The 25,516-nt window shown below is 49.8% G+C and overlaps 1 protein-coding gene across 1 annotated transcript in view; it reads right to left on the bottom strand.

Moving 5' to 3' along the window:
• Positions 1-22,698, bottom strand: part of TMEM241 (transmembrane protein 241) — a 58,907-nt gene extending 36,209 nt beyond the window's left edge. The window contains exons 1-7 of the mRNA XM_059707478.1: positions 22,537-22,698; positions 17,561-17,607; positions 12,410-12,487; positions 9,192-9,272; positions 8,932-9,013; positions 5,870-5,947; positions 354-379 (exon numbers count right to left, since the gene is read on the bottom strand). Of these exons, the coding sequence (XP_059563461.1) occupies positions 354-379; positions 5,870-5,947; positions 8,932-9,013; positions 9,192-9,272; positions 12,410-12,487; positions 17,561-17,607; positions 22,537-22,608 (464 nt within the window). The 5' untranslated portion in view covers positions 22,609-22,698. The remainder of the gene's footprint in view (positions 1-353; positions 380-5,869; positions 5,948-8,931; positions 9,014-9,191; positions 9,273-12,409; positions 12,488-17,560; positions 17,608-22,536) is intronic.
• Positions 22,699-25,516: the final 2,818 nt, after the last annotated feature.

Here is a 25,516-nt window from a genome sequence, read left to right as displayed (position 1 = left end):
CCATAAACTGTGAACACTATTTTTAAATTTTTAAGTCACTCCATGTTTTCCATTTTCACTCTCCATTGGGATTGCACAACTCTGTGAAGTTTTGGGCACCGACGACTGAAATCGAGCAGTGGCTGTTTTTGCCTTAGGAATAAAATATTCCAGAAAAAGAGGAAGTAAATTTTAGAATAAGACTCAAAACAGGGATAAATGAGTATTTATAACAAATTCCTCTGTCAACTCTCAAGTATGAATCTTCAACAAACAGTTTTATCATCAAAGTTAAAAATCAGGTTAAATCTTGTATTTTAGAGGTTTGTGGGTGTGTGTGTGTGTGTGTGTGTGTGTGTGTGTTTTAAACTTACCTACAGATCTTGGCAGGAGGCGTTTTCTGCATGAAAATAGAGATTTATAATTAGTCTTTAAAAACCCTCTTCCTTAAAAGAAAATGTTAAGACCAAGTTCATTGGGGGCCGAGCAGCAGCTGCACTGAGTGTTGCTGAGGCCTCGCTGCTGGGACAGAGGAAGGATGACTCAGCGCTCAGGCTGTCGCCTCGGCAGTGCGCCCTGTGGGTGCAGTCTTCCCACCCGCCACCGGTCCTCCCTCCACCCCAGCCCTGTCCAAATACGTCCCCTGTGAGAGAGCAAGACGCGGGCCAAGCCTCCCCTGCCCCACGCACCACGGGAGGGAGAGGCCGGTGTAACTGTGATAAAGGACTGAAGCATGTGCCCGACTCCCGGTCCAGCCTTCTCTCTAATTTTCCTTCCATTAATCCAGCTCTGACTGTCAGCGGTGCTATAAATTCTCTGGCATGATGTGTAAATTAAGAAACAGAAAAAAGAAGGGACATTGGACTCCACCCTGACCGAGAAGGAAAAATAAGAGCAGGAATCTCAACTTGGCCCTCAAAGCTCGAGGAAATGAAGGAATTCTAATGCGGACGCTCCCTTGGTCACCTCCTGTTTGTGGTGGGCTTAGGGGGTTCATCTTTGCACTCGGGGAGAAAGTCTAGCACAGACTGCTCTCTACTTGCAGGGGAAACGGTCAAGTAGGAGAGCAGGTCAATCCTGGGCGTTTCAGAGGGTTATTCTGCTGGCTGAGAACAAACTATACTTTTTTTAAATTTTATTTTTATTGATTTCAGATGGGAAGAGAGATAGATACATCAATGATGAGGGAGAACCATTGATCAGCTGCCTCCTGCACGCCCCACACTGGGGGTTGAGCCTGCAACCCGGGCATGTGCCCTGACCTCCTGTTTCATAGGTTGATGCTCAACCACTGAGCCATGCGGGCCGAGCCTCACTATAATTTTCTGACCCCAGATTAAGGGTGAAGAACAACCACACTGATTAAAAGAGAGCACTGACGAGAGGACGCCTGGTTTGCTATGAGGAGACCCTAAGTCTCCCCATCACTAAACAGTCCAGCCCCCACTGTTTCAACACACAGACTTCCCTCGGTCATCTCTGTGGGTCCTGCCTCAGCAGGGCACAGGGCACAGGGGACAGGGCACAGGCTAACCTTGCCTCCACTGCCCCCTGGTGGCGACACCTAGCCCTTCAGTACAGAAAGGATGACCCAGGCACAGGTGACCTGCTCCGAACAACTGGATAATTGTCCCCATGATGGGGAAAATGTGTCCCTAAAAGATTCTGAGCTAAATATAACCAACATCTCAAGGACTGATGGACGTGTAGGGACAGAGGGATAGAGACAGGAGGGAGGCCCCGACGCTACTATGAGTAGCATGCTCACCCAGCTGTTGGAAGCTTGTCATAGGGCAGCAAACCAGTCCATGCCTGAGCACGCGCACCATTCCACAGAGGAGAGAATACTTTTTTATTTTATTATTTTTTTAAATATATTTTATTGATTTTTTACAGAGAGGAAGGAAGAGGGATAGAGAGTTAGAAACATCGATGAGCGAGAAACATCGATCAGCTGCCTTGTGCACGCCCCCTACTGGGGATGTGCCCACAACCAAGGTACATGCCCTTGACCGGAATCGAACCTGGGACCCTTCAGTCCACAGACCGACGCTCTATCCACTGAGCCAAACCAGTTAGGGCTATTTTATTATTTTTAAAAAATATGTTTTTATTGATTCAGAAGGGAGAGGGAGAGATAGAAACATCGATGAGAGAGAATCATTGATCGCTGGCCTTCTACACGCCCCCTACTAGGGATCGAGCCCGCAACCCGGGCATGTGCCCTGATGGGGAATCCAACCTCGACCTCCTGGTTCATTGGTTGATACTCAACCACTGAGCCACGCCAGCCGGGCAACCTTTTTTATTTTGAACCCCTCAGACTAAAGGAGCTCAGACCTGAGACATGGAGCATAAAAATGAGCAGAAAGTCACTACAGAGCTCCATCCCCCGGGGCTCCAGGAACACGGGGTAGGGGGTGTCACCCAGGGGTAAGTCCACGCCTCCAAGTCACTGCCAGTGTCACACACACGTCTCGCGTGGCTGGGCCAGAGGACTGCCTCCAGGGCTCCTCGCTCTGGCCGTGGCTATCCTCGCGCTCTGCCAGTCCTGACTGCGTCCGAGTTCATTAGGGTCCTGGGTTATGGGCTGCACGTGAGGACACCGAGGCCCCAAGAAATTAGGTCAGCTGCCAAGGTCGAAGGGCTTGGGACACACAACCTAGCGCCACAGCCCGCCCTTTATGACCCTGCTCGGCCACAGCCCACCGGCCAGGCCTGTCCCCCCGCACCACCACCCCTTAGCCCTTTCAGCCCACAGCCCTCACGTGCTGGTTCTGGCTGGAAAGACAGTGATCAGGGTGGGGAGAGCCCAGTGAGAAGCGAGTCTGAGAAACACGCCAGTACCATTTGGACCCCTTTGCAGCTCAGCTGCCCAGGAAACACCGACCAGGCCCCACGGCTGAGCTGACAAGGCAGCGCTGGGCTGGAGACGGGACGTGGGAGTCACCGGGAACTCAAGGCAGCGGTGCCACAGGGTGGCGTCCAGAAAGTGTCTGGTCTCCTAGGCTCCCGAGGCAGAGCCCTGGGAGGCCCTGGACGAGAGGCTATGAAGAAAGAGCCAGACACTCGGGAAGAGGCCAGCGGGGAGGGGAACGCAGATCATGTGAGCTGAGAGAGTCGAGAGAAGGGTGTGGGGTTGTGAAAGGTGCGAAAGACCAACAGAGTCGCAAACAGGAGGCCATCAGGGGCTTCTGCCAGAGCAATTTCAGGTAATGGTGGGGGCGAAAGCAGGAAATGGTGGGGGATGAGAGAGACGGGAGGATGTGGACAGCATAGACTCAGTGGTGGGCCAGGGCCAGGACGAGAAGAGTGGGGGGGGGGGTGCATGGGCACAGCAGCGTGCTGGCTTTCCTGTTCAGTTTTGGTTTTATAAACACAGTTGATAAAAAAGCTGTGATGTATCTACACCATGGAATACTACGCAGCTGTAAAATAAGAAGGCTCTCTTACCCTTTGAGACAGCAAGGAGGGACCTGGAGAGTATTGTGCTAAGTGAAATAAGCCATTCAGAGAAGGACAAGTATCCATGACCTCACTCCGATGTGGAATCTAATGAACGGAATAAACTGACGAACAAAACAGATCCAGAGACATAGAAGCATGGAACAGAGTGCAGAATCTCAGAGGGCCGGCAGGGGAGGGTGGGTGGGGAGAGATTAACCGAAGAACTTATACATATACTAGTGCCCCAGTGCATGGATTCGTGCACTGGTGGGGGACGTGGCCTGCGGGGATCGGCCCTCTGTGGGAGCAGCCTCTCATCCTGGTCAGCTGAGCGAGTGGTGCTCCCACTATGGGAGCCCACTGACCACAAGGGGGCAGCTCCTGTGTTTAGCATCTGCCCCCTGGTGGTCAGTGTGCAGCAATAGAGACTGGTCAAGTGGTCGTTCTGGTCATTCCACTGTTAAATCTCTGGGCTTTTATTATAAAGGGTGTCCCAAAATTCATGCAAGAAGTAATTTTGATAGAAAACACAGGTTTATAATTAAAAATTGTAAGTTTTTTATTGATTCATAAAATATATAGTATAGGGTTATGTATGGAATAGCACATCAGGTAAATACCCTCCACGGCTTTGCTGGCACATACACAAAGCTGTGGTCTTAATTGGTCTTCATTGTCCCTGCTCCTGGGCCATAATTGGTACTTGGTAATGCTTATCAAATTGAAGGGATTGAAATCAAAGGGCAACAGATATTAGAATCTGATTCAATAAACCAAGTAAAATTAGGCTTTTATTTTTTGTTGTCGTGTTAATGCTCACGCAAAATTCAAATCTTGCGTGAATTTTGGAACACCCTTTAAAGGACTAGTGCCCGGGTGCATGAATTCGTGCACATTGAAAGGAAATTAATTAGAAGGTGGCCGGCAGGGCGGGACTGGGCAAGACTGGCTGGACACTCCCTGGAGCCAACCTCCCGTGGTCCCTCCCTGGCCGGCCACACCTAGGATGGCACCACAGCTCGAAGGGCGTCTGCAGAGTGAGCGGGGTTCCTCTGGCAGGAGGGGTCCCTCGGCTGGCCTACGGGGATCTCCAGCTCTCCGACATCCCCTGAGGGATCCCGGATTGCAAGAGGGTGGTTCTTATGACACACCCAGAATCGGGCTCCCTACTCTCTGGTGCCGGGGTGCGTCACCCAAGAACCGCCACTGCCAAGTCACTGTAGCTCAGCAGCTCCTGTGTTGAGCATCTGCCCCCTGGTGGTCAGTGCACATCATAGCAACTGGTCGGACAGTCAAACAGTTGCTTAGCCTTTTATATATATAGATATGCTTAACCGTGGACACAGACACTACGCAGTGAAGGACCAGGGTGGGGAAGGAGGACAAGTATGGGGTAGAGAGAGTCAATGGAGGGGAAAAGGGACATCTGTAATACTTTCAACAATAAAGATAAATTTAAAAGTAAGCACAGTTTTTGTGAGTGGGTCTCCCAGGACCTGCTCCACCCCTGACTGAGAGCACTGAGCGTGTGGTAGGCTGAGGGAAACAGCCAGCAGAGAGGGAGGGATAACTAGTATGGAGAGGAGGGCAGGTAACTCAGGAGCTACAGGCAGCAATGACAGGGCACATGGGTGCTCAGTAGCCTCGGCCAAGGGAGGGACTCCTCCCTCCTGCCCACCTGTAAGAAGTGTGCTGCCTGAATGGCTCACCAGCCTCTCTTAAAAGTTCCAAAATTTTGATATGGGATCATTTCAAAAGGGAAGATGTTAGGAAAAAAGTAACTCCTGAAAGAGGGACCAAGTTAAAACCACCACTAATAATGTCAATAAATACAAATAACATGCAGAGCACCTACTACGCACCAGACACCGTGGGAAGCACTGATGTGTGCCACTGCTGTGTGTCAAGCACTGCTGTGTGTCAAGCACTGTGCCAGGTACAGAGGACACGCTGCACCCTCCTGACAGTGCTATGAGCTGGGTGAGGTCACTGCCCCCTCACAGATGGAGGCACAGAGGTGAAGAAGCATGTCCTAGCTGGTTTGAGGCTGAGCTGGCTCTGGGAAGAAAAAGGAATGTCTGTCCCTGGCGTGGGAAGTGGGCAATGCCCCAGCGCCCTACAGAAAGCTTGGACATGGGCGTCCACGTGGCACTGGGAGGCGCTGGGAGGGGAACCACCAGGCCCACAGGGGATCCCTCTTTGCATCCCAGGCCCTGGCTCAAGCCTGGCCTGGAGGCCCACGGGGTCAACACGCACTCCCACGTATGCTTGGTGGATGACAGATGTCAAAACCATGGTCCTCGAAAGTAATAACCCCTGTCCGGCAGTCCTGACTGGCAACAGATATCCGGAGACGGTAGACACTACTTTCAGCCGTTAAAAAAAGGCAGGCTGTGAAATTTACAGCGGGGACGTGAAACTGGCATCACGCGTTATCATTTACCTCTTTCCGAAAACACACCCAGTGCCCACAGACGATAACTTCAGCTGCATTGTGCAAAGTGAGAAACACAGGAATGGCCTGAAAGGAAACAGAATAAGAAGCATGAAAATATTTTCTGTGATCTCATGATTACATAATTCTTGATTTCTGCTTAAAAATAAAGATCCGTGGGAACTTTTGGCATTCACATATACTAGTATATATAATCATCTCCAGCAACACCCCGTCTGCATGGACTGGTGCTCTTGGTTGGAGTACTGTGCTAGGTGAGGTGGATGCAGAGGCTCCCTTCCACGGCTATTCCATCAACACACAGTTACTAAGCATCTGCTGTGTGTCAAGCACTGTGCCAGGTACAGAGGACACATCCTGTGAATAAGTGGACACCTGCAAGATGGACTGGCCTGCTCTCAATGGATATGCATTGGTCCTAAAGAGCAAATCTGGAAAGGGAAAAGGCCAGAAGAGCTGCCACTGTCCAGACCACTGTCCAGACCACTGTCCAGACCACTGTCCAGACCACTGTCCAGACCACTGTCTAGACCACTGTCCAGACCACTGTCTAGACCACTGTCCAGACCACTGTCCAGACCACTGTCCAGACCACTATCTAGACCAGCAGTTGCCAACCTTTCAGACCTCACGGACCACCAGTGGTCTGCGGACCACCAGTTGGCGACTGCTGATCTAGACCACTGTCCAGACCACTCTCTTCTAGACCACTCTCTAGACCACTGTCTAGACCACTATCTAGAACCAGAGGCAGATGACCAAGACTTGAAACACTTGAGTTCCGTCTTCTGTCAAGCGATTACCATCTGCCTCACCCATCACCTATGAGGTGACTATGAGAAACACATACAAATATACAGGGGGAAAATCACTCTAGAAACATGAAAAATCACTGTACAACAAAAAAAAGTTAATATTAATATGCACTTTTGTTATTCAAACTTCAAAATTCTGGCATCAATAACCACCCAGATCCTACAAAAACTTTAAAAACCTTTGGACAACAGTTTTTTACCCAGTGCTCTACTCTGCAGAGGAGAGGAAGCCCCCCAGGTCACGGCTGCAAGTAAGGCAGCAGAGTCGCAGGAGAGCACAGCATCAAGCAGAGGCTGCCACGGCCAGGCCAGCGCAGCTCGGGTCTGGCTGAGCGCCGACAGGCACGGGGTCATTTCTCGGCCCACCCAGGACATTTCCCCCCACGGCACACAGCAGCCCATCTACTCAGGCTTATAAATCGTGAAAGAAAAATGTTGATTTAATTTATAAATTACTGCTTTTAATTCTCAACCACTATTTTGCAACTTGGGAGCTGTCCTAGAAATAATATTGTTATCCAGTTAGGCAGATCTCATTTGTTTTATTACTGCTTTCACATAACAACAAACTTTACATAAAAGGCCTCAACTGTTCTGTGCCGGGAGCCGGTCCATGCTTGCTGTTTCAAGGGACCTGGCATATATGGCATACTGTTCTTAATATGTTTGCTCACCTTCTTGGCACTATGTGTTTTAACCAAGGTCTCTGAGAAAGGTTGTTTCCCCAGGTAGGGATTTTCCCCTGAAGTTAGGGAGGGAATAAAACCCCTCAACTAAGTGCCAGGCGGGTAATTAATCACTTTAACTACCAACAATCATGCTTAAGCTACATAATCTTTACTCCCTGGAATGGAGATAAGAAACGCCCTAACCTTTGGAATAGAGATTGATAGGATTGAATCAACTGGTATAAATATAGATGTAACAAGGCAGCAAGACACAGAACTTAGAAGCGAGCCAAGAAGACAGAACCTACACAGAACCTACAGACAGAAGAACTTCGCTGGAGAGAACATGGCAAAAGATCCTGGACTGAACCTGACTACAGAAATATGGCAAGAGAACCTGACTAGAACCTGGTGACTGAACCTGGCTGGAGAGCTCAGACAGAACCTGGCTGGAGAACCTAGCGAGGGAACATGGCCACAGAACCTGGCTGGAGATCCTAAGCAGAACCTCTCTGGAGATCCAGACCAGAACTTCGCTGGAGATCCTGGCTAGGCTGCTGATCAACTGAACGCTGTCTCCGTGTCGTTCCTTCTTCGCCAACTCCGTCCACACCTTTGGGGATCCCTGGACCTGCTGGGGTTGGACCCCGGCAGTTCTGTAAATATTGCATTTTCCAAAAGCAGGAATGCAATCATTTTCCGACAGATAAAAACAGTTAGTCCCAGGGTAAAAAACGGAAAGAGGTTAGTCTAGCCATCGTGGCTCAGTAGTTGAGCATTGACCTTTGAACCAGGAGGTCAAGGCTTGATCCTCAGTAGGGGGCGGGCAGGAAGCAGCCTATAGATGATTCTCCTGTATCATCGATGTTTCTCTCTCTCCCTCTCTCTTCCTCTCTGAAATCAATAAAAACTTATTTTTTTAAAAATGGGAAGAGGCATTACTATCGTTAGATTTTTTTTAAGCCACATTCTCAGTCTCTGGTCAGTGGTGGTATGGAAGGTTATCGTTTGATGGCAAAATAACTAAATTTTTGGAGTCCCATATAACGTAACTAGAAGAAGTTTGTTCTTCACAGTTCCCACCTTTGAGCTCAATCCAGGGGGACAGGGTAGGATAGAAGAGAGGCTCTTTTCACTGGCATCCCATGCTACTGGGCATCAACCCTGCACCAGGCACATACTTCCACGCCTGAACCCAGCATGGCCCAGGCCACATTACCAAGGGGCAGGGTTACCGTTCCCCGGAAGCAAGGGGCAGGCTAAACCCTCTCCTGGCCCGAGGACGGCCCTATCGACAGCTCCACAAAGTCACCATCACCCTTTTTCCTGCGCCTCCATCTGTGCATCTCTTCGTCTAAAAGAAGCCGGCCCTTCCCTGTTACCTGTTTGTCTTCAATCCAGGGAGAGAGAGTGGGTCATGGCCCATGTGCCTCAGGTCCAGGGCTTGCTCTCCACTCAGCTATACCATTATCAAAGCTTTGTCCCATTAACCGGATGCAATAAGCTAGCAGGCAGGGGGGCAGAAGAGACAAGAGAAGGGCTGTCCCCCAAAACCTCCAACACTCACCAGTCTGGATAATGCTCTGGAACCGGCATAGATTATGCCCACAAACAGCACCGAAGCAGGAAGCCACGCCAAAACATCAGACCTAGAAAGAAGAAGAGAGGCCATAAAACTTCTGTCATTTTATGTCCAAAGCCTTCGTTGGAAGGAATTACCTTCAGGTGCCCCAGATGCAGTGACAGCAGCTATTACACATCCCTGGGGGAGTCGAGCAGTGTGACAAGTGTATCTCTGAGGGTGAGGGAGGCCACTCGGCCACCCACCTAGTGGCAGTGGTCCCACCGCAGGACACAGGTGAGCTGGACGTGGAAAAAGCCTCCTGCAGACTGGGAGGGGGAACAAATCTAATTTTTAAGGAAGCAGTGAACATTATTCTTTGGATGTTCAGTAGCCAGAAGTTTTGAACTTATGCCACATTATTAAAAATTTTAAAGGCTATTTAAAGGCAATACACCAAACCGCTCCGTGGAACCACAACCAAAGGACCCACAGTGTCCAAGGACAGAACTGGGAAACGCAGCCAAGCTAGAGCCTGAGCTGGGAGGCCACGTGGCAGCTTCTCCGACCAAGAGCCCGAGTGCCGGCTCCGGAGTCTCCAAGGACTGATTCAGTCGTGGCCACACCAAGAACTGCTTTTTCAAGGAAGTTTAGAACCCGCTCTTCCCAGAAAAAGCAAAATCCGGTTTATCAGGAGTGCAACTCACCAAGGTGGCAACTTGCTTCCCCATCAGTTACAAATGCATTCAGTCCTCAAACTCAAGTTCTGAGTTATTCCAATAACAGGCATCAGTAAATGAAGCCATCTCAGGAGGATGTGACATGATCATCCCAGCTAACCAACGGCCTGCTCTCCTGGGGTGGTTCCCGCTCAAACATGATCTTTGTCAACTTCATCGGCATGAGCAGCACCCCTTCCGTGGTCAGACCTGCCTTTGTACCACTTCCCAGGGAGCATGGCATTAAAATGTGTCGTCTCTCCTGGCTGGTGTGGCTCAGTGGTGTTTTTGTTATGGCAGCCTGCACTGACTAATACACCCTCCTTTACAGCTCTGACATGCAGGGTTCTGAGAGAGCCAGTGGCCTGCACATCGGGGACAAGGAGCACAGACTGTTCATTAACGCACTCGCTCTTTCTCCAACTTTCATTCACAAGGCGGCACCATCTGGACCTCCAGTGCTGGGTGATCTTACACTGTCTCCATGCCAACAGAGGAGGCCAGAGGGCATTAAAGCCTGGGGTGGGCCTGGCTCTCTGTGGTCCATGAGCCTCCAGGAGCGGCCGAGCCAGTGAGTAGGTGTGTGTGCGTGCATGTGTGTGGGCGCGTGGGCGTGTGTAAGTATATGTATGTGTGCGTGTGTGTGCGTGTGCGTGTGTGTGTATATGTATGTGTGCATGTGTGTGTAAAGGAAAGGAGCTCACAGTGACTCCTGGGGGTAAAGATTAGACTGTACAATTGCAGAGTACAGTCCCTGTTGAAGAACTATTTGCCACAGGGTCTGGTTTGAAAACTGCGGGGCTACACCATTATTCTCACAGGATTTATGCTTTATACCTCAGGATTTATAAGCACAAATGCTGCATCTTGCTGGAGTTGTGGGTCTGTTTTTGTGTGCGCACACTCCTGTCCCCGAGCACCCGGTGAAGAAAGCATTTACAAGCAGTATGTGAAATGCTGGCATGAATGATGAAACTATTGTTATTGAGATGAAGGCTGATTAAATTAAATCACTTGTTTTCAAATAGAGCGCACATTACTGAGGGTGCATCTGCTCCCTGAACACTCAGTCTGTCTGTTCGTGAATGCCTCAAGGGCCCCTTGGGCTGAATTCTTGGAAACTCCCTGTGTTATACTGACACCCAGTGGACCGAGAAAGTTTCCACACATGGAAATAACGAGTGACCAAGACACCAGGCTCAGGTGGCAACTGTCGGCATTGCCTCCAGTCACGCCTCACAGCTGTCAATCACCATGTGTTTCACAGGTCACAGGACTTCTAGAGACGTTGGCTCAATACTGCAGGAGGTTCCCAGATTCCATTTTGGGGGGCCATTACTGGTGAAAACGGCCCCCAGAGAGACTTATTCTCGACCTTTCTCCTCCCTCTTCCTCTTCCTCTGACTCACAGGCCACATGCCCCTCACAAAGTTCAACCCCACTACTACTTGGTCCCAAGAACGCTGTGATGCTACTCCCTGTCACAGAGCTCAACTTAAAGTTGGAGTCAGCAAACTACGGCCCTGGACCAAATCCCCGCCTGCTGCCTCGCTCTGCAAACGACACTGTTAGCACGCGACCACTCCTGTCCGCTCGTCCGTCGGTGGCTGCTTCCATGAGAGGCAGGGGAGCCGCTATGACAGACGGCCCGGCCCAGGAAGCCAACTGCCTGGTCTGTCTCTGCTTGCTGGCTCCTGGTTGAAGTAAGGCCGCCTGGTCCCCACCTCCGGAGCCTACGAGCTGGGAGCCCAAGGCTTCACACACGAGCGGATCCCTGGCTAGACAGACGGGATCGCTGCCGTTTTGTGGTAAGGTTTCATTTTTCAGGGCACTTTCATCACTGGCCCTTCTCCTCCAGAATCATCACTTCCCCCCAGTTCCCATTTCGCTGGCCTGAGAGTCTCAACATGTCGCCCCATTCTGTGCTGCTACGGAACCCTGACACCTGCAGCCAAGTTCTGACAACCCCTGAAGCCCAACAAGGGTCTCAAAGAAATCAGTTCCTGCCCGGCCGGTGCGGCTCAGTGGTTGAGTGTCAACCTGCAAACCAGGAGGTCACAGTTCGATTCCCGGGCAGGGCACAGGCTCGGGTTGCTGGCTCGGCCCCCAGTAGGGGGCGTGCAGGAGGCAGCCGATCCATGATTCTCTCTCATTATTGATGTTTCTATCTCTCTCTCTCCCTCTCCTTTCCTCTCTCTGAAATAAAATAAAAAGAGAAACAACCCATCATTAAAAGAAAGTACAGTCTGGACCCTAACTGATTGTCTCACTGTTCATTCTTTAGGGACAGGACTGGTAAATTTGGAAGTTTTATAAAGACATCTGTTATGGCGCCACAAAGACACTCAATGGAAAACTAAGGGGTGGGACTTCTCCCCCACCTATTAGGGAATCTGAGTAAAGAGAGTGGAAGTTCTTTATATTATTTCTAATTATTCTATAAGAAAACAATTTCAAAATTACTAACAATGTTTAAAAGTTTATTTAAAAACTCATAGTGGTCTTCTGATCGAAAACAAAGTCAAATTAGTATGGTATCATACACTACATATCTCACTTAATTTTAATACCATGTTAGTGGCATTACTAACCAGAAAAACACTACTTGCGTCCTATTTGATTATAAAATCATTGCATCTTAAAGGTAGAAGGGAACTAAGAGACCAAACAACTCAAATAAACATCCGTGTTTCCCAATATAAAGCCAAAAGAAATTACATAAAGAGGAAGCAGGTATGAGTCACGAAGCATAGAAGAGGCTCTACCTTGAACAGCTGTTGATCTCCACCCAGCCCAGTTTCCATGACACATGAAGCAAAAGTCCACCAACTAACGTCTGCCACCTGAAAGGAATAAGGGTCCATTTGAATTTTTAAATTTTTTATTTATTTTTTTCCAATCTGAATTTAACTTAACGGTCTCAAAAGCCATTGCCCTGGAAGGAAGATCTGTCGACACAAACATACACATCCAACCTTCTTGGCCTTTTCCTCCCTCTCTCTCCCATTGCCACCCCAATGCTCACTGTCCTTCCCAACTTCTACTTACTCCCTTGAATCCATAAGAGCTGACATCGGGCCTCTCCTTACGAAGACTTGCCCTGAACAACTTCCCACAGCCACCTGCGTTCCCATTGCCTCTGCACCGACGATTCCCAGTCGCCCTGCTCACCCGAAACCCACACGCTCCCATATATGACACATCCAAAGCCTTCCCTGAACTTCCGCCTTCAATCCTGGTCGCCTTCCCACTCTCCCTAATCAGTGAACCAGAAAGCTAGATGCCGTGCTAGCCCTTCCTCCATCCTCACCTCCCTCATTTACTTGCAAAATCCTACTGATCTATCCCCATAACAGTTCCCACGTCTGAAGCCTTCCTTCCATCCCTACGCCTCTGCCTACTCAGACTCTCATGGCCTGCCACCTGAACACCAGCACCAGACCCCATCCAGGCTGCCCCGCCCCATCCAGTCTCTCCCTTGAAGCCAAAGGATTTGTTCTAAAATGCAACCTTAAATGTGCTACTCGCTTGTTTTAAAAATGGTTGAGCCCAGCCAGTGTGACTCAGTGGTTGAGCGTCAACCTATGAACCAGGAGGCCATGGGTTCAATTCCAGGTCAGAGCACATGCCTGGGGTTTCAGGCTCATCCCCAGTAGGGGGTCTGTGGGAGACAGCCAATCAATGACTCGTTCTCATCAGTGATGTGTTATGTCTCTCTCACTCTCCCTTCCTCTCCAAAATCAATAAAAACCTATATGTATAAAAGCCCAAGCGACCCTTATCGCCGGTTGCTATGACACACACTGACCACCAGGGGGAAGACACTCAATGCAGGAGCTGCCCCCTGGTGGTCAGTGTGCTCCCACAGCCAACTTCCCGTGGCCAGCCAACCTCCTGTGGTCCCTACCCCCCAGTTGGCTGGCTCCAGATCAACCCCGATCACCAGCCAGGCTGAGGGACCCCACCGTGCATGAATTTGTGCACTGAGCCTCTAGTTACTAGATAAATATCACTCTATCTTGCAAATAGAGATTATGTTCTCTTTGCAAATGCCCAGGGAATATTCTCCATGAACAAAACAATAGGGGGTGCACAGTAGGGCAAAGTAACTCATTCTACAAATATTTCCTGGGTGCATTCTGTGTGCCCAGCACTGACCTAGATACTCCAGGCATCAGTGAAGAAAACGAAGGCCCTGTCCTGGTGGGCCTGCCTTTCTCTTTGCCTGCCCCTTAGATTTACCTGCAGGGACTGAAACCTCATGGTTGTCCTTGCTTCCTTCTCCTTCAGCCCTAGCATGCAGGTAGCCAGCCACCTTCTTCGTCCACCTGCCCCTTCCCAAGCCACTGTCCTCTCAGTTATCTAACAACTCCTAACATGTGTTCTGGCCCCTGGTCTTACTTTCCTCCAAGATCCCCTCTCCCTCGGGAGGAGGGCACTTTCCAAGGTGACGTCTGTGTTACGGGCTGTCCTGCACCTGGCAGGGAGCTCAGCAGCACTCAGGCCTCCACGGCCCAGGTGCCTGGAGCAACCGGCCCCTCCCCTCCTCCCGGCTGTGACTACCCACACTGTCTCCAGATGCTGCCAGTACCCCTAGGGGGGTGGGGGGAGCCATCTGGCAGAGAGCCACCGCTCTAGATCAAGCTGTTTGAGGGGATGGCCCATATCGGCTGCTCCGCCTGCCTGTCATGAGGGCTTCGCAAGGGGGCCTGGAAAACTGGATCCTAGAATAAGCAGCTGCTCAGCACCACGCAAGGAGATGGAAGGGCATTATGTTGTTCTGGGCAGGTCTAGACGGTCAAGAGGAAGCACGGGCAGACTCTCAGAAGTGTGAAATGGCCTGGCACATTCCCAAGGCTGTGGGCGGTTACCGTGGTGGGATGTGGCTGCCCATGGCCCGAGACAGCACCTGGTCCTGGGGAGGGGCGGGTGCAAGCCCCGGGAGGACTGTGTGTCACACCAATGACCTCATCCTCTAGGCCAGGGTTTCTAGCCGTGGTGTCACGATACCTAGGTGTGTGGAAATCATTTCTGAGGTCATGTCTCAAGTCATAACTAAAAATATGGCTTTGAAATTTATGAATGCGCTGCCTAAATAAAAGAGCAACTAGAAGGAAACAGGATAAGTTTATGCCTATAGTTCCCCTCAATACTTTGGTATTTTGCTATACTGTTTTCTGCACTGGGAAGGGGAGGGGCGCTTATTTTATAACCTGTGCTCCCCCTAAACTCTGCAAGCTGAGGAAGTGTGTCTCAGGTGAGCTTCATGAGCCCATATATGTTGTGGCTGAGAACTGCCACCTGCAGCACTGGGAAGAATCGACCGTTTTTAATATATATATACGAGAGGCCCGATGCATGAATTCGTGCACGGTAGGGTCCCTCGATCTGGCAACAGTAGGGCCGATTGAGGCTGTCTGGCCCAGTGCTGATCGGGCAGCCAGCCGAGGTGGGGGGTGGGGGGGTGGGGGGACTGCGGGAGGTTGGCTGTGGGAGTGCACTGACCACCAGGGGGCAGCTCCTGCATTGAGCATCTGCCCCCTGGTGCTCAGTGAGTGTCGACCGGTCGTAATGGTCGCTTAGGCTTTTATATATATAGATTGTATTATTTAGCACATATATGTGTGTATGGTAATATAATTATTATACATATGAAGTTCTTGTTTGTCCAATTGAACTGTCATGGAAATATAGTAGTAAACTTGTCTCCTATTACTAGTATGTTTCTATTTATCCCTGGTATTCCTGCACTTTTGTTTGATAAATGATGATGCTCTGTTTACTGGGTTACAGAGGTTCATCACCATCATTTTCATTTTGAACTGCACGTTCCTGCATTATAACACGTGGCTATCCTCACCTGTTTCATGCTTTCTGTCCTGAATTCAGCTTTGTCTGACATTATGATCATGAGCCCTACTTTTTTGTTTGCGTTTGTGTAAAATACAAAAAAGAAGAAAAATGAGAGATGAAGAGCTCTACCGCATATTTAAATGCTAATAATTAAAACAATGTAGCATAGCCCCTTCCATAAAAGTTGACAAAGAAGTACTCAATAATATACCCTGTACTAGATTTATCAGGGTGATCGTTTCATAAGTTATACAAATGTCTACTCACTATGTTGTACAGCGGAACAAATATTTTATGTCAACTGTACCTGAAAAAACTAAAGGAAATTTATTACCAAGAAAATATTTAAGAATAGATCCCAAGAAAATAACCTCAGCCCTGGAAGGGGTGGTGCAGTGGTTGACCATCGTCCCATGCACCAAAAGGTCACCAGTTCAATTCCTGGTCAGGGCACATTCCTGGGTTGGGGGCTCAATCCCTGGTTGGGGCACATGGGGCGGGGGGGGGGGGGGCGGCACTGATCAATGTTTTTCTCTCTCTCTAAAATCAATTAAAAAACATTTGAAAAAGACAGAAACAACTTTATATATTACATTAACAACCCAAAGGCTAGAAAGGGTTATAAATAAAGCATAATAAATGGGAGGCCTACCCAGGTGGCTCAGTTGGTTGTTCATTGTTCTGTTCACCAAAATAAAAAGGCAAAGAACAAAATAAATTGCAAAAAAAAAACAAAAATAAAAAAATCCAATAAAGATAATGGACAAGTGGTTGGCATCCTTAAAATATGAGGAATTCGCCGAAACCGGATTGGCTCAGTGGATAGAGCGTCGGCCTGCGGACTGAAAGGTCCCAGGTTCTATTCCGGTCAAGGGCATGTACTTTGGTTGCGGGCATATCCCCAGTAGGGGATGTGCAGGAGGCAGCTGATCGATGTTTCTCTCTCATCGATGTTTCTAACTCTCTATCTCTCTCTCTTCCACTCTGTAAAAAATCAATAAAATATATTTAAAAAAATATATATGAGGAATTCATTAAACTGCTAAGAAAGATATAAAAAAAACACCTGTAGAAATAAAAGTGTAAACAGGAAATATAGATACTTCACTAGAAAAAAAAAGATGCAAGTGAGTAATAAATATAAGTAAACTACCAACTTGATGAGTAATTTAAGAAATAATAAGATAAAACAATGTGATACCAATTTTGGCTCATGAAATCAGCAGAGAAGAAAAAAATAGTCATGGTTCTAGTATAATAATATAGAACTCTCATGTACAGCCTGGTGACAATGTAAATTGGTAAAGCATTTTTTGGAAAAGATTCTGTTAACATTCAAGAAGAATACTAAAGAAGTTCATATACTTTTTTTAAATATATTTTATTGATTTTTTACAGAGAGGAAGGGAGAGAGAGATAGAGAGTTAGAAACATCGATGAGAGAGAAACATCGATCAGCTGCCTCCTGCACACCCCCTACTGGGGATGTGCCCGCAACCCAGGCACATGCCCTTGACCGGAATCGAACCTGGGACCCTTCAGTCCGCAGGCCGACGTTCCATCCACTGAGCCAAACCGGTATGGCAAGAAGTTCATATTCTTTAACCCAAATTTCTAATGTAGGAATGAATCTATGCCAACGAAATAGTTGGAAATTTGGCAGAGTTAAGTATAAAAAAAGTCTGATAACTCTATTGTATTTATACCACCCAACAGGGACACAACTTAAATGCAACTTAAATGCCCACTAATAGAATAGTTAAATAAGTTACAGTATATCTATTTGGTGAAAAATCCATGCAGTCATTGAACATATTTTAAAGATAAAAGGTAAAAGAGGTCAAGTACTTGAGGACAGGAGATCTGACTTGGAGTGGCGAACACACTGCATATACAGATGATGTGTTATAAAATCATGAGCTTGAAACCTATGTAATTTCATCAACCAAGGTCAGCCCAATACGTTTAATTAGAAACATTTGTAAATCTATATTTAAAGAAGACTTGGTGATGCTGGTAGAACATCTCCTGCAAATGTGTGCAAAGAGCACAGCAATACTCACCCTTGGAACAACGTAGGGCAGGTAAATTTCAAGACAGACAGGACGTACTGGAAAACAAATACCCGGTTAATGGACGTTTTCAAATGATAGAGAACTGAAAGAAACCACATCATCACGGAAATCTCTAGCAGAAACATAAGAACACTCAAGTTTCAAAAAGGCCTTTATTCCGCTCCTCTCCCATCACAATCACACACAGGGCAGGACACAAAACACAGAAAAGCCTTCCCAGCCCTGCTCCAGACAGTGGGCCTGCCTGCTCCTCGGGTCCCCAGAGCCTGACCACCTCAGGGGCAATGGGGCAGCCGCTGGTCTGATGCTGGACGGCTGACCACGCAGCATCTTCCCGGACCCAGAAGGGCTTAAGCGGTTTTTTAAAAACCAGCTCAGCTAAGGTCACCTTGTATTTCTATTGTCTTTCAATCAGATTGACAGCACTCTACGAATGGGGGGGGGAGGGGGGGGGGAGTTGTCCTTATGGATATCGTTTGCTACTTTTTTCTATTATTAAACATTTTAAGAATTATTTAAAAGCCTAATTCTATTAAAGGGCTTTAGGAAGGACTCTAGTGATTCCTCACATGCTCTTAACAATGGAACAGAACGGTGCTGGGTCCCCTGGGTGAGCTCCTAAATGCCCCAAGTCTGGCTCCCGCTGTGCACATGTTTATTAGAAATGACCTTCACTCTTCTCTGGCCTATTTACTCCCATAAGTCCATGTCCCTCCCACTTCCCCCTGATATTTTCATTCTACACCAAACATAGAGAAAGGATTGCGTGAATATCTGGGCCATATCCTGCATCTCCCTTAACAACCCTCCTGCAAATGACAAATATTTACTTAGTTTATTGTGTGCTGGGCTTTGTCCTCAAACTTTTTAAACAGGGGCCAGTTCCCTGTCCCTCAGACACTCCACACGCGCACTGCGGGCCGGGACGGGTCGGCTGCTCAGCAGGACAGGCAGCGCCGGCAAATCACCCGGCGGCCGGATACATGTTCTCGGCGGCCGCATGTGGCCCGCGGGCCGCAGTCTGAGGACCCCATCCTAGATACTGGGCAAGACAGAGAACGCTGCAGCTGCCTCTTCACCTCCCGCGAGAACAGTGAGGAAACACGGAAATCTCTGAACAAAGGCTACCTCTCCTGTCAGCAAAGAGTTGCTCAGACAGAGACCTATTTGGAAGAGGAGCAGTAAGAGCTTCTCAAAGGAAAAGGAGCAATTTGGGGGCCTTGACAAGGAGAACGGATGTGGACTTGGCCTCCAGACGGAAGGGCTAGCACCTGCCTGGGCCTAGGTCGGCTACCGCTGGAGCTCCTGCGGGTGGAGGAGTGCCTCCCTCACCCGGCCGCCAGGCCAGGCGGCCCCAGCACCTGCTGTCCACACGCTGAGCAAACATCAACCACTTTTATTTACTTACTAGAGGCCCATGTAGAAATTTCGTGCACTGGGGGGCGGGGGAGAGTCCCTCAGCCTGGCCTGCACCCTCTCGCAGAACAGGACCCCTCGGGGGATGCCTGGGACCCCTGCTCCTTACTGCCTGCCTGCTCGCTGCTCCTTACCACTCAGCTTGCTGCCCCTTAGCACTGCCAGGGAGGCGGGAGAGCCCCCAGAGTGCACTGACCACCAGGGAGCAGCATCTGCGTTGAGCATCTGCACCCCCACCCCCCAGTGTGCGTCATAGCGACGGTAGTTCCACTGTTGGGTCGATTTGCATATTGGGCTTTTATTGTATAGGATTTTTTTGTTCATCTTCACCAGAGGATATTTCTTCCATTGATTTTTAGAGAGAGTGGAAGGGAGGAGGGGAGAGAGAGAGAGAGAGAGAGAGAGAGAGAGAGAGAGAGAGAGAGAAGCACAGATGTGAGAGAGACACACCGACTGGTTGCCTCCTGCACACACCCCGGACCAGGGCCTGGGATCGAGCTTGCAACCGAGGTACATGCCCTTGACCGGAATTAAGCCTTTAGTTCAAGGACCAAAGCTCTAAACAATGAGCCAAACTGGCTAGGGCTCACCACTCTTTTAAACAGTAATAAGACTAAGGAATGAAACTAAAATGGGCAAGATTTTCTTAATGAACTTCCTTTAGACAAACAGAGAGGGAAACAGTTTGAGGAGAAAACTACAGAGAAATAGGACAATAAAGAAATTAGCATAAAGCAGTGATGGCGAACCTCTGACACACGTGTCAGAGGTGACACGCGAACTCATTTTTTGGGTTGATTTTTCTTTGTTAAATGGCATTTAAATATATAAAATAAATATCAAAAATATAAGTCTTTGTGTTACTATGGTTGCAAAGATCAAAAAATGTCTCTATGTGACACGGCACCAGAGTTAAGTTAGGGTTTTTCAAAATGCTGACACGCCGAGCTCAAAAGGTTCGCCATCACTGGCATAGAGTGTTCTAAAAACTTGAAGAAAAGGTCCTCTCCATCGACACAAAAGGACTTCACTATTTAAGAGAATTCCTTTGGCAGAGACCAGATGCAGCAACACACGCCCGGGTGCCCCTGGCACAGCCCCTCTCCCACTGGGCCTTTGTGTGGTCCAACCCACTCGCCTTGGCTGCCACAGGAAGGGGCCTGGCTGGGAAGAAACAAGAGCATTACCCGAGTTACTAAGTCCCTACCAGAGTCCCCTGACGAACAACCATTGCTGGGAGCCGGTCCATGCTTGCTGTTTCAAGGGACCTGGCATATATGGCATACTGTTCTTAATATGTTTGCTCACCTTCTTGGCGCTGTGTTTTAACTAAGGTCACCTCTCCGAGAAAGGTTGAATCCCCAGGTAGGGATTTTCCCCTGAAGTTAGGGAGGGAATAAAACCCCTCAACTAAGTGCCAGGCGGGTAATTAATCCCTTTAACTACGAACAATCATGCTTAAACTACATAATCTTTTCTCCCTGGAATGGAGATAAGAAACGCCCTAACCTTTGTAATAGAGATTGATAGGATTGAATCAACTGGTATAAATACAGTTGTAACAAGACAGAAACACTCAGAACTTAGAACAGAATCAAGAAGACAGAACCTACACGGAGCCTAGAGACAGAAGAACTTTGCTGGAGAGAGCATGCCGGAGGATCCTGGAGAGGGACTGGCCTCGGAGCCTAGAGACAGAGCCTAGCGGGAGAACATGGCAAGGGATCCTGGACTGAACCTGACTACAGAGATTGGCAGGAGAACCTGACTGGAACCTGGACACTGAACCTGACGGGAGAGCCTGGACAGAACCTGGCTGGAGATCCGAACCAGAGCCTCTCTGGAGATCAAGACCAGAACTTGGCTGGAGATCCTGGCTAGGCTGCTGATCAACTGAACGCTGTCTCCGTGTCATTCCTTGTTCGCCGACTCCGTCCACACCTTTGGGGACCCCTGGACCTGCTGGGGTTGGACCCCGGCAAACCATCTCACCCACCCCTACCCGGTCTCCCATCGGCTCTCCACAACTCCTTTTTAAAAGAATGTTTTGATTTTAGAGAGGAAGGGAGAGAAACATAGATGTGAGAGAGAAGCATCGATGGGCTGCCACCTGCAAGACCCTGCTGGGGACTGAGCCCGCAACCCGGGCATGTGCCGACCGGGAATCAAACCGACTGCACGGGACAATGCTCACTCACTGGGCCACACCAGCCAGGGGTCTCCGTCACTCCTGACGGCGCCTCCTCCCTCCTCTTTATACGGCTCCTTGCCTCCCGTCTGCCTGCTGTTCTGCTCCTGCTCTCCATCCAGCTCCCAACCAGCATGGAAAATGCAGAACGCTGTCTGGCTGACTGTCTACATCCTGAGTGATCTGTTACTCAGATTAGATATTCCTGGGGCACGAAGATTGGGGTTATTTTCATGTAGCACCTTGAGGCGATGCACATAGAAGGAACTCAGTCTTTATTACACTAACTATAAAATGCTGTGGTGCCCAATAAACAAAAATAATGCAAATGTACACCCAGAAGGGTGTAATGTCAGTGAGCGAGACACTGTCCGCCTGCTGGATCCTTTTTCTTCGTAGCCAATGCCACGACTCGTGGGCTACCATGAAAAACCTGTCACTCTGTCCCTTCTGATGATTCTATGGAAGTTAAAGGAAGGTCATTCTGTTTTAAACACATCCATCAGCCCGGCCGGTGAACCCGGAGGTCAGGCTCCATTCCGGGTCAGGGCCCAGGCCCGGTTCCGGCTCCATGGGGGGGGGGGGGGGGCGTGCAGGAGGCCGCCAGGCACGACCCTCTCTCATCAGTGATATCTCTCTCCCTCCCCCGTCCTCTCTGAAAACAAGGGGAAGAGGAAATGCTGTCAGTAACGGTTCTTGTCCAGAGAGAGGAGGGGCGAGGGGCGAGGGGCAGCAGAGGTCGTGGCCCCTCCGCCTCGGTCCCGGGGAGCCCCACGGCCACCTTCCCGGCGGGCACCAAGCCGGGAGGTCCCGGCCCGCAGAGCAGGTGCCAGGGCTTTCCCGCCGCTTCCTCCGAAGGCCCAGGACCCGCCTGCAGACAGTTTCTCCTGAAAAGCCATCCCGGACACTCCGGGTGTCCGAGGGCCAGGACGGCCCGTCTTCTAACAACTGGTCCGGGGGCCGCGGGGAGACGGAGGCGGACCATGGCTTCCCTGAGGCTCGGCATCGGGGTTCCGGGCGGCGGGTTAGGGAGAAGGCGAGGGGTCCCCACTCTTCCCCTCCTTCCTGGGCCGGGCCCCCCCCCCCCCTCCCGCTTCCCCGCTTCCCCCGCTTCCCCTGCTCGGAGCTCGGCCCGCCCACACTCGGCGCCTGCGAGGTCGCCAATCCCGGCACCAGCTCCGCCTCGGGGCGGGTCCCCACCGAGCGCCCGGCGCTTCCCACCGCGGTCAGGGAGGGCCGGCTCCCCCACCACCGACCCCCTGCTCCCCGACCTCCACCCCCGGGCCCGGCTCCCCCACCCCCGGCTCCCCGACCCCCACCCCCGGGCCCGGCTCCCCGGGACCCCCCGACCCCCGCGCACCTTGTTGGTGAGGTGGGCCGCCAGGTAGCAGGTGCAGAAGGCCAGGCCCACCAGGCGCCCCCTCCCGCTCATCTGAGGGCGGCCGGCCCCCCGGGACCCTGACAGCCCGCCGCCGCCGGGCACAGCTGGGCCGCCGCTGCCGGGCCGCCACGTGGCTCCGCGCTCCGCCAATCGGCGCGGGGACCGCCCCTCGGGGACCACGCCCCCTCGGCTCTTAAAGGGGCCGGACCCCCCCCCCCCCCACACACACACACACCAGGGCGTGGCTTGCTCCGGGGGCACCACGACCCAGCTGGTGGGATGACCTCGGAGGAGAAACCCGGTCAGCGGGGTGGGGTTGCGACCGCCTGGAGAGGAAGAACGGGCCACAGTGGAAAGGGGACAGGACCCCAGGGGGTGTGGTTCCGTGTAGCGGGTCAGGCCCAGGACCAAAGGGCCAGGGTTCGATCGGGTCAAGGGCAGGACCTCAGCCACAGGCTGGATTCCTGGCCCCCAGGGGGCGTGGAGGACGCAACCAACCTATGCGTCTCCCTGGCATCCATCTTTCTCTCTGTCTCTGCCCCTCCCTGCACTCTATCAATGGGAAAAAAATCCTCTGGAGAAGATTAACAAAAATATAAAATAAATAAGAAATAAAGAAAAATGTTCATAGCTGTCTCTATATGGTGGGACTAAAATGTTTGTGGTTTACTGAATTTCCCCAGTTTTCAACGTTGAGTCTGTTACTCTTGTAAACAACACACAAACCGCTAACAACGGTAAATATTTTTAAAAAGAAGACGGGCTGCGCGGAGGTCTGTGGTGAGATTTACATAAGAAATTCTTCCAAAAGTGGGTTTTCAAACAGCCCTGCTCCTCGTCTCCAGGCTGGGAATGGCCCCGCGGGCTCCTGGTCAGCAGCAGTGACCACGCGCGGAACATGGGGATGGGCTTTGCCAGGCAGAGGCGAAGGGAGTGTCCCCACAGGCAGACACACAGGGTTTTAGAAACACCACACACACCGGAAACCTTCTCTCCTTTTATTCTATTCCCTGGTTAACACTGTGTGTCAAACTATAGCAAACACTGTCTCTACAGAAAAGACAAATAAACTAAGAAGTTATTTTCTCTTGACATTCTTTTAGAAAACCTATTTCAGAGCTCAATTGTACGTATAAAGAAAATTTTTGCCCAATAGAATTTGATTGAAACCAATGTTTCATTTGATTTCCTGAGATTCCCTGAGTTCTTTTAGTAGATGAACGTATTCAATTCAGGCCTTATTATTCCCTGGTTATTGCTTCACTTCTTTTGTTTGGCAGAATTTGCTTAACAAGCAAAAAACAGCCAGCACAGTTAAGAACCTTGTAAATAGAAGGTAACATTTGTAGCAAAGGTGCTACAAATCTTGCCAGAGGTATTGATTTTCCCCCAAGCTATATTATTTTGTTCCACGAAACAAACTAAACTAAGACTGAATCAAAATAAAAATCATCAGGTCTTACACTGACAAACAATAAGCTACTACAGATGAGATTGAAGCAGATATCCTATACGCATGAGAAGATTGAACACTTAGCCCTGGCCGGTTTGGCTCAGCGAAAAGAGCATCAAGTGCAAGTTGCCGGTTATAAAAACAGTCACAGGGTGTAAAGCAGGGGTCCTCAAACTTTTTAAACAGGGGGCCAGTTCACTGTCCCTCAGACCGTTGGAGGGCCGGACTATAGTTTAAAAAAAAACTATGAACAAATTCCTATGCACACTGCGGTGGCAAAAACACCCGGCGGGCCGGATAAATGTTTTTGGTGGGTCGCATGTGGCCTGCGGGCCGCAGTTTGAGGACGGCTGGTGTAAAGTATGGCATAGTCATTAATCCTATATAGTAAAAGCGTAGTATGCAAATTGTCCCCTCTACCAGGAGTTGCCTCGGAGTTCGATCAGGGGGTGGGGCTGGCCGGAGGAAGGGAGGCCCCGGTGGGCAGCCGGCAGCTGCTAGGGATCCTACCAGTGCATGAATTTTGTGCACTGAGCCTCTAGAATTGTAATAACTATGTCTGGTGTCAAATGGGTACTAGAATTATCAGGGGAATCACTTCATAAGGTATGTAAATGTCTAATCACTATGTTGTACTTTAATGTAATATCATATGACAACTGTAGTCGAAAATTAAGTTAAAAATATATATGGCAAAAAATACACAAAACAAACAATAACTCCTCTTGGTTAATCCTCTCTCCTGTTCCTTTCTTATCCAGATGTGAGAGGTCCATTTAATTTCTGGTTACAACCATTTGTCCTCAACTATCTATACCTTTTTTTTTTTTTAAATATATTTTATTGATTTTTTACAGAGAGGAAGGGAGAGAGATAGAGAGTTAGAAACATCGATGAGAGAGAAACATCGATCAGTTGCCTCCTGCACATCTCCTACTGGGGATATGCCCACAACCCAGGTACATGCCCTTGACTGGAATCGAACCTGGGACCTTTCAGTCCGCAGGCCGATGCTCTATCCACTGAGCCAAACCGGTTTCAGCCTATCTATACCTTTGAACACTAATTTTAACCCTTTAAACACAGAGGGAATACAATTCCCACACACATTCACAAATGTAGGCAACATTTGCCAAGCACAAGTCTGTATCCTATTATATAGCTACTAGAGGCCCGGTGCCCGGGGTTGGTGGGGGTGTAGGGGTCTCTCAGCCCAGCCTGCACCCTCTGGCAATCTGGGATCCGGCCTAAACCAGCAGTCGGACATCCCTCTTGCGATCCGGGTCGCTGACTCCTAACTGCTGGCCTACCTGCCTGCCTGCCTGCCCATCGCCCCTAACCACTCTGCCTTGGCCCCCACTGCGGCTTCATGAGGAAGGATGTCTGGAAGGTCGTTGGGCTGTCCAGTCTAAGTAGCATATTATGCTTTTATTATTATAGTTTTGCCTTCTTTTACTTTGGAGTTTGGAAGATTCAGAACTGTTCTGACCTGGAATGGGAAGGAGG

The sequence above is a fragment of the Myotis daubentonii genome, chromosome 8, assembly GCF_963259705.1.
Source record: "Myotis daubentonii chromosome 8, mMyoDau2.1, whole genome shotgun sequence".
Lineage (NCBI taxonomy): Eukaryota > Metazoa > Chordata > Mammalia > Chiroptera > Vespertilionidae > Myotis > Myotis daubentonii.
Note: the sequence above shows the minus strand (reverse complement) of the source record. Positions and strands in the feature narration are given on the sequence as shown.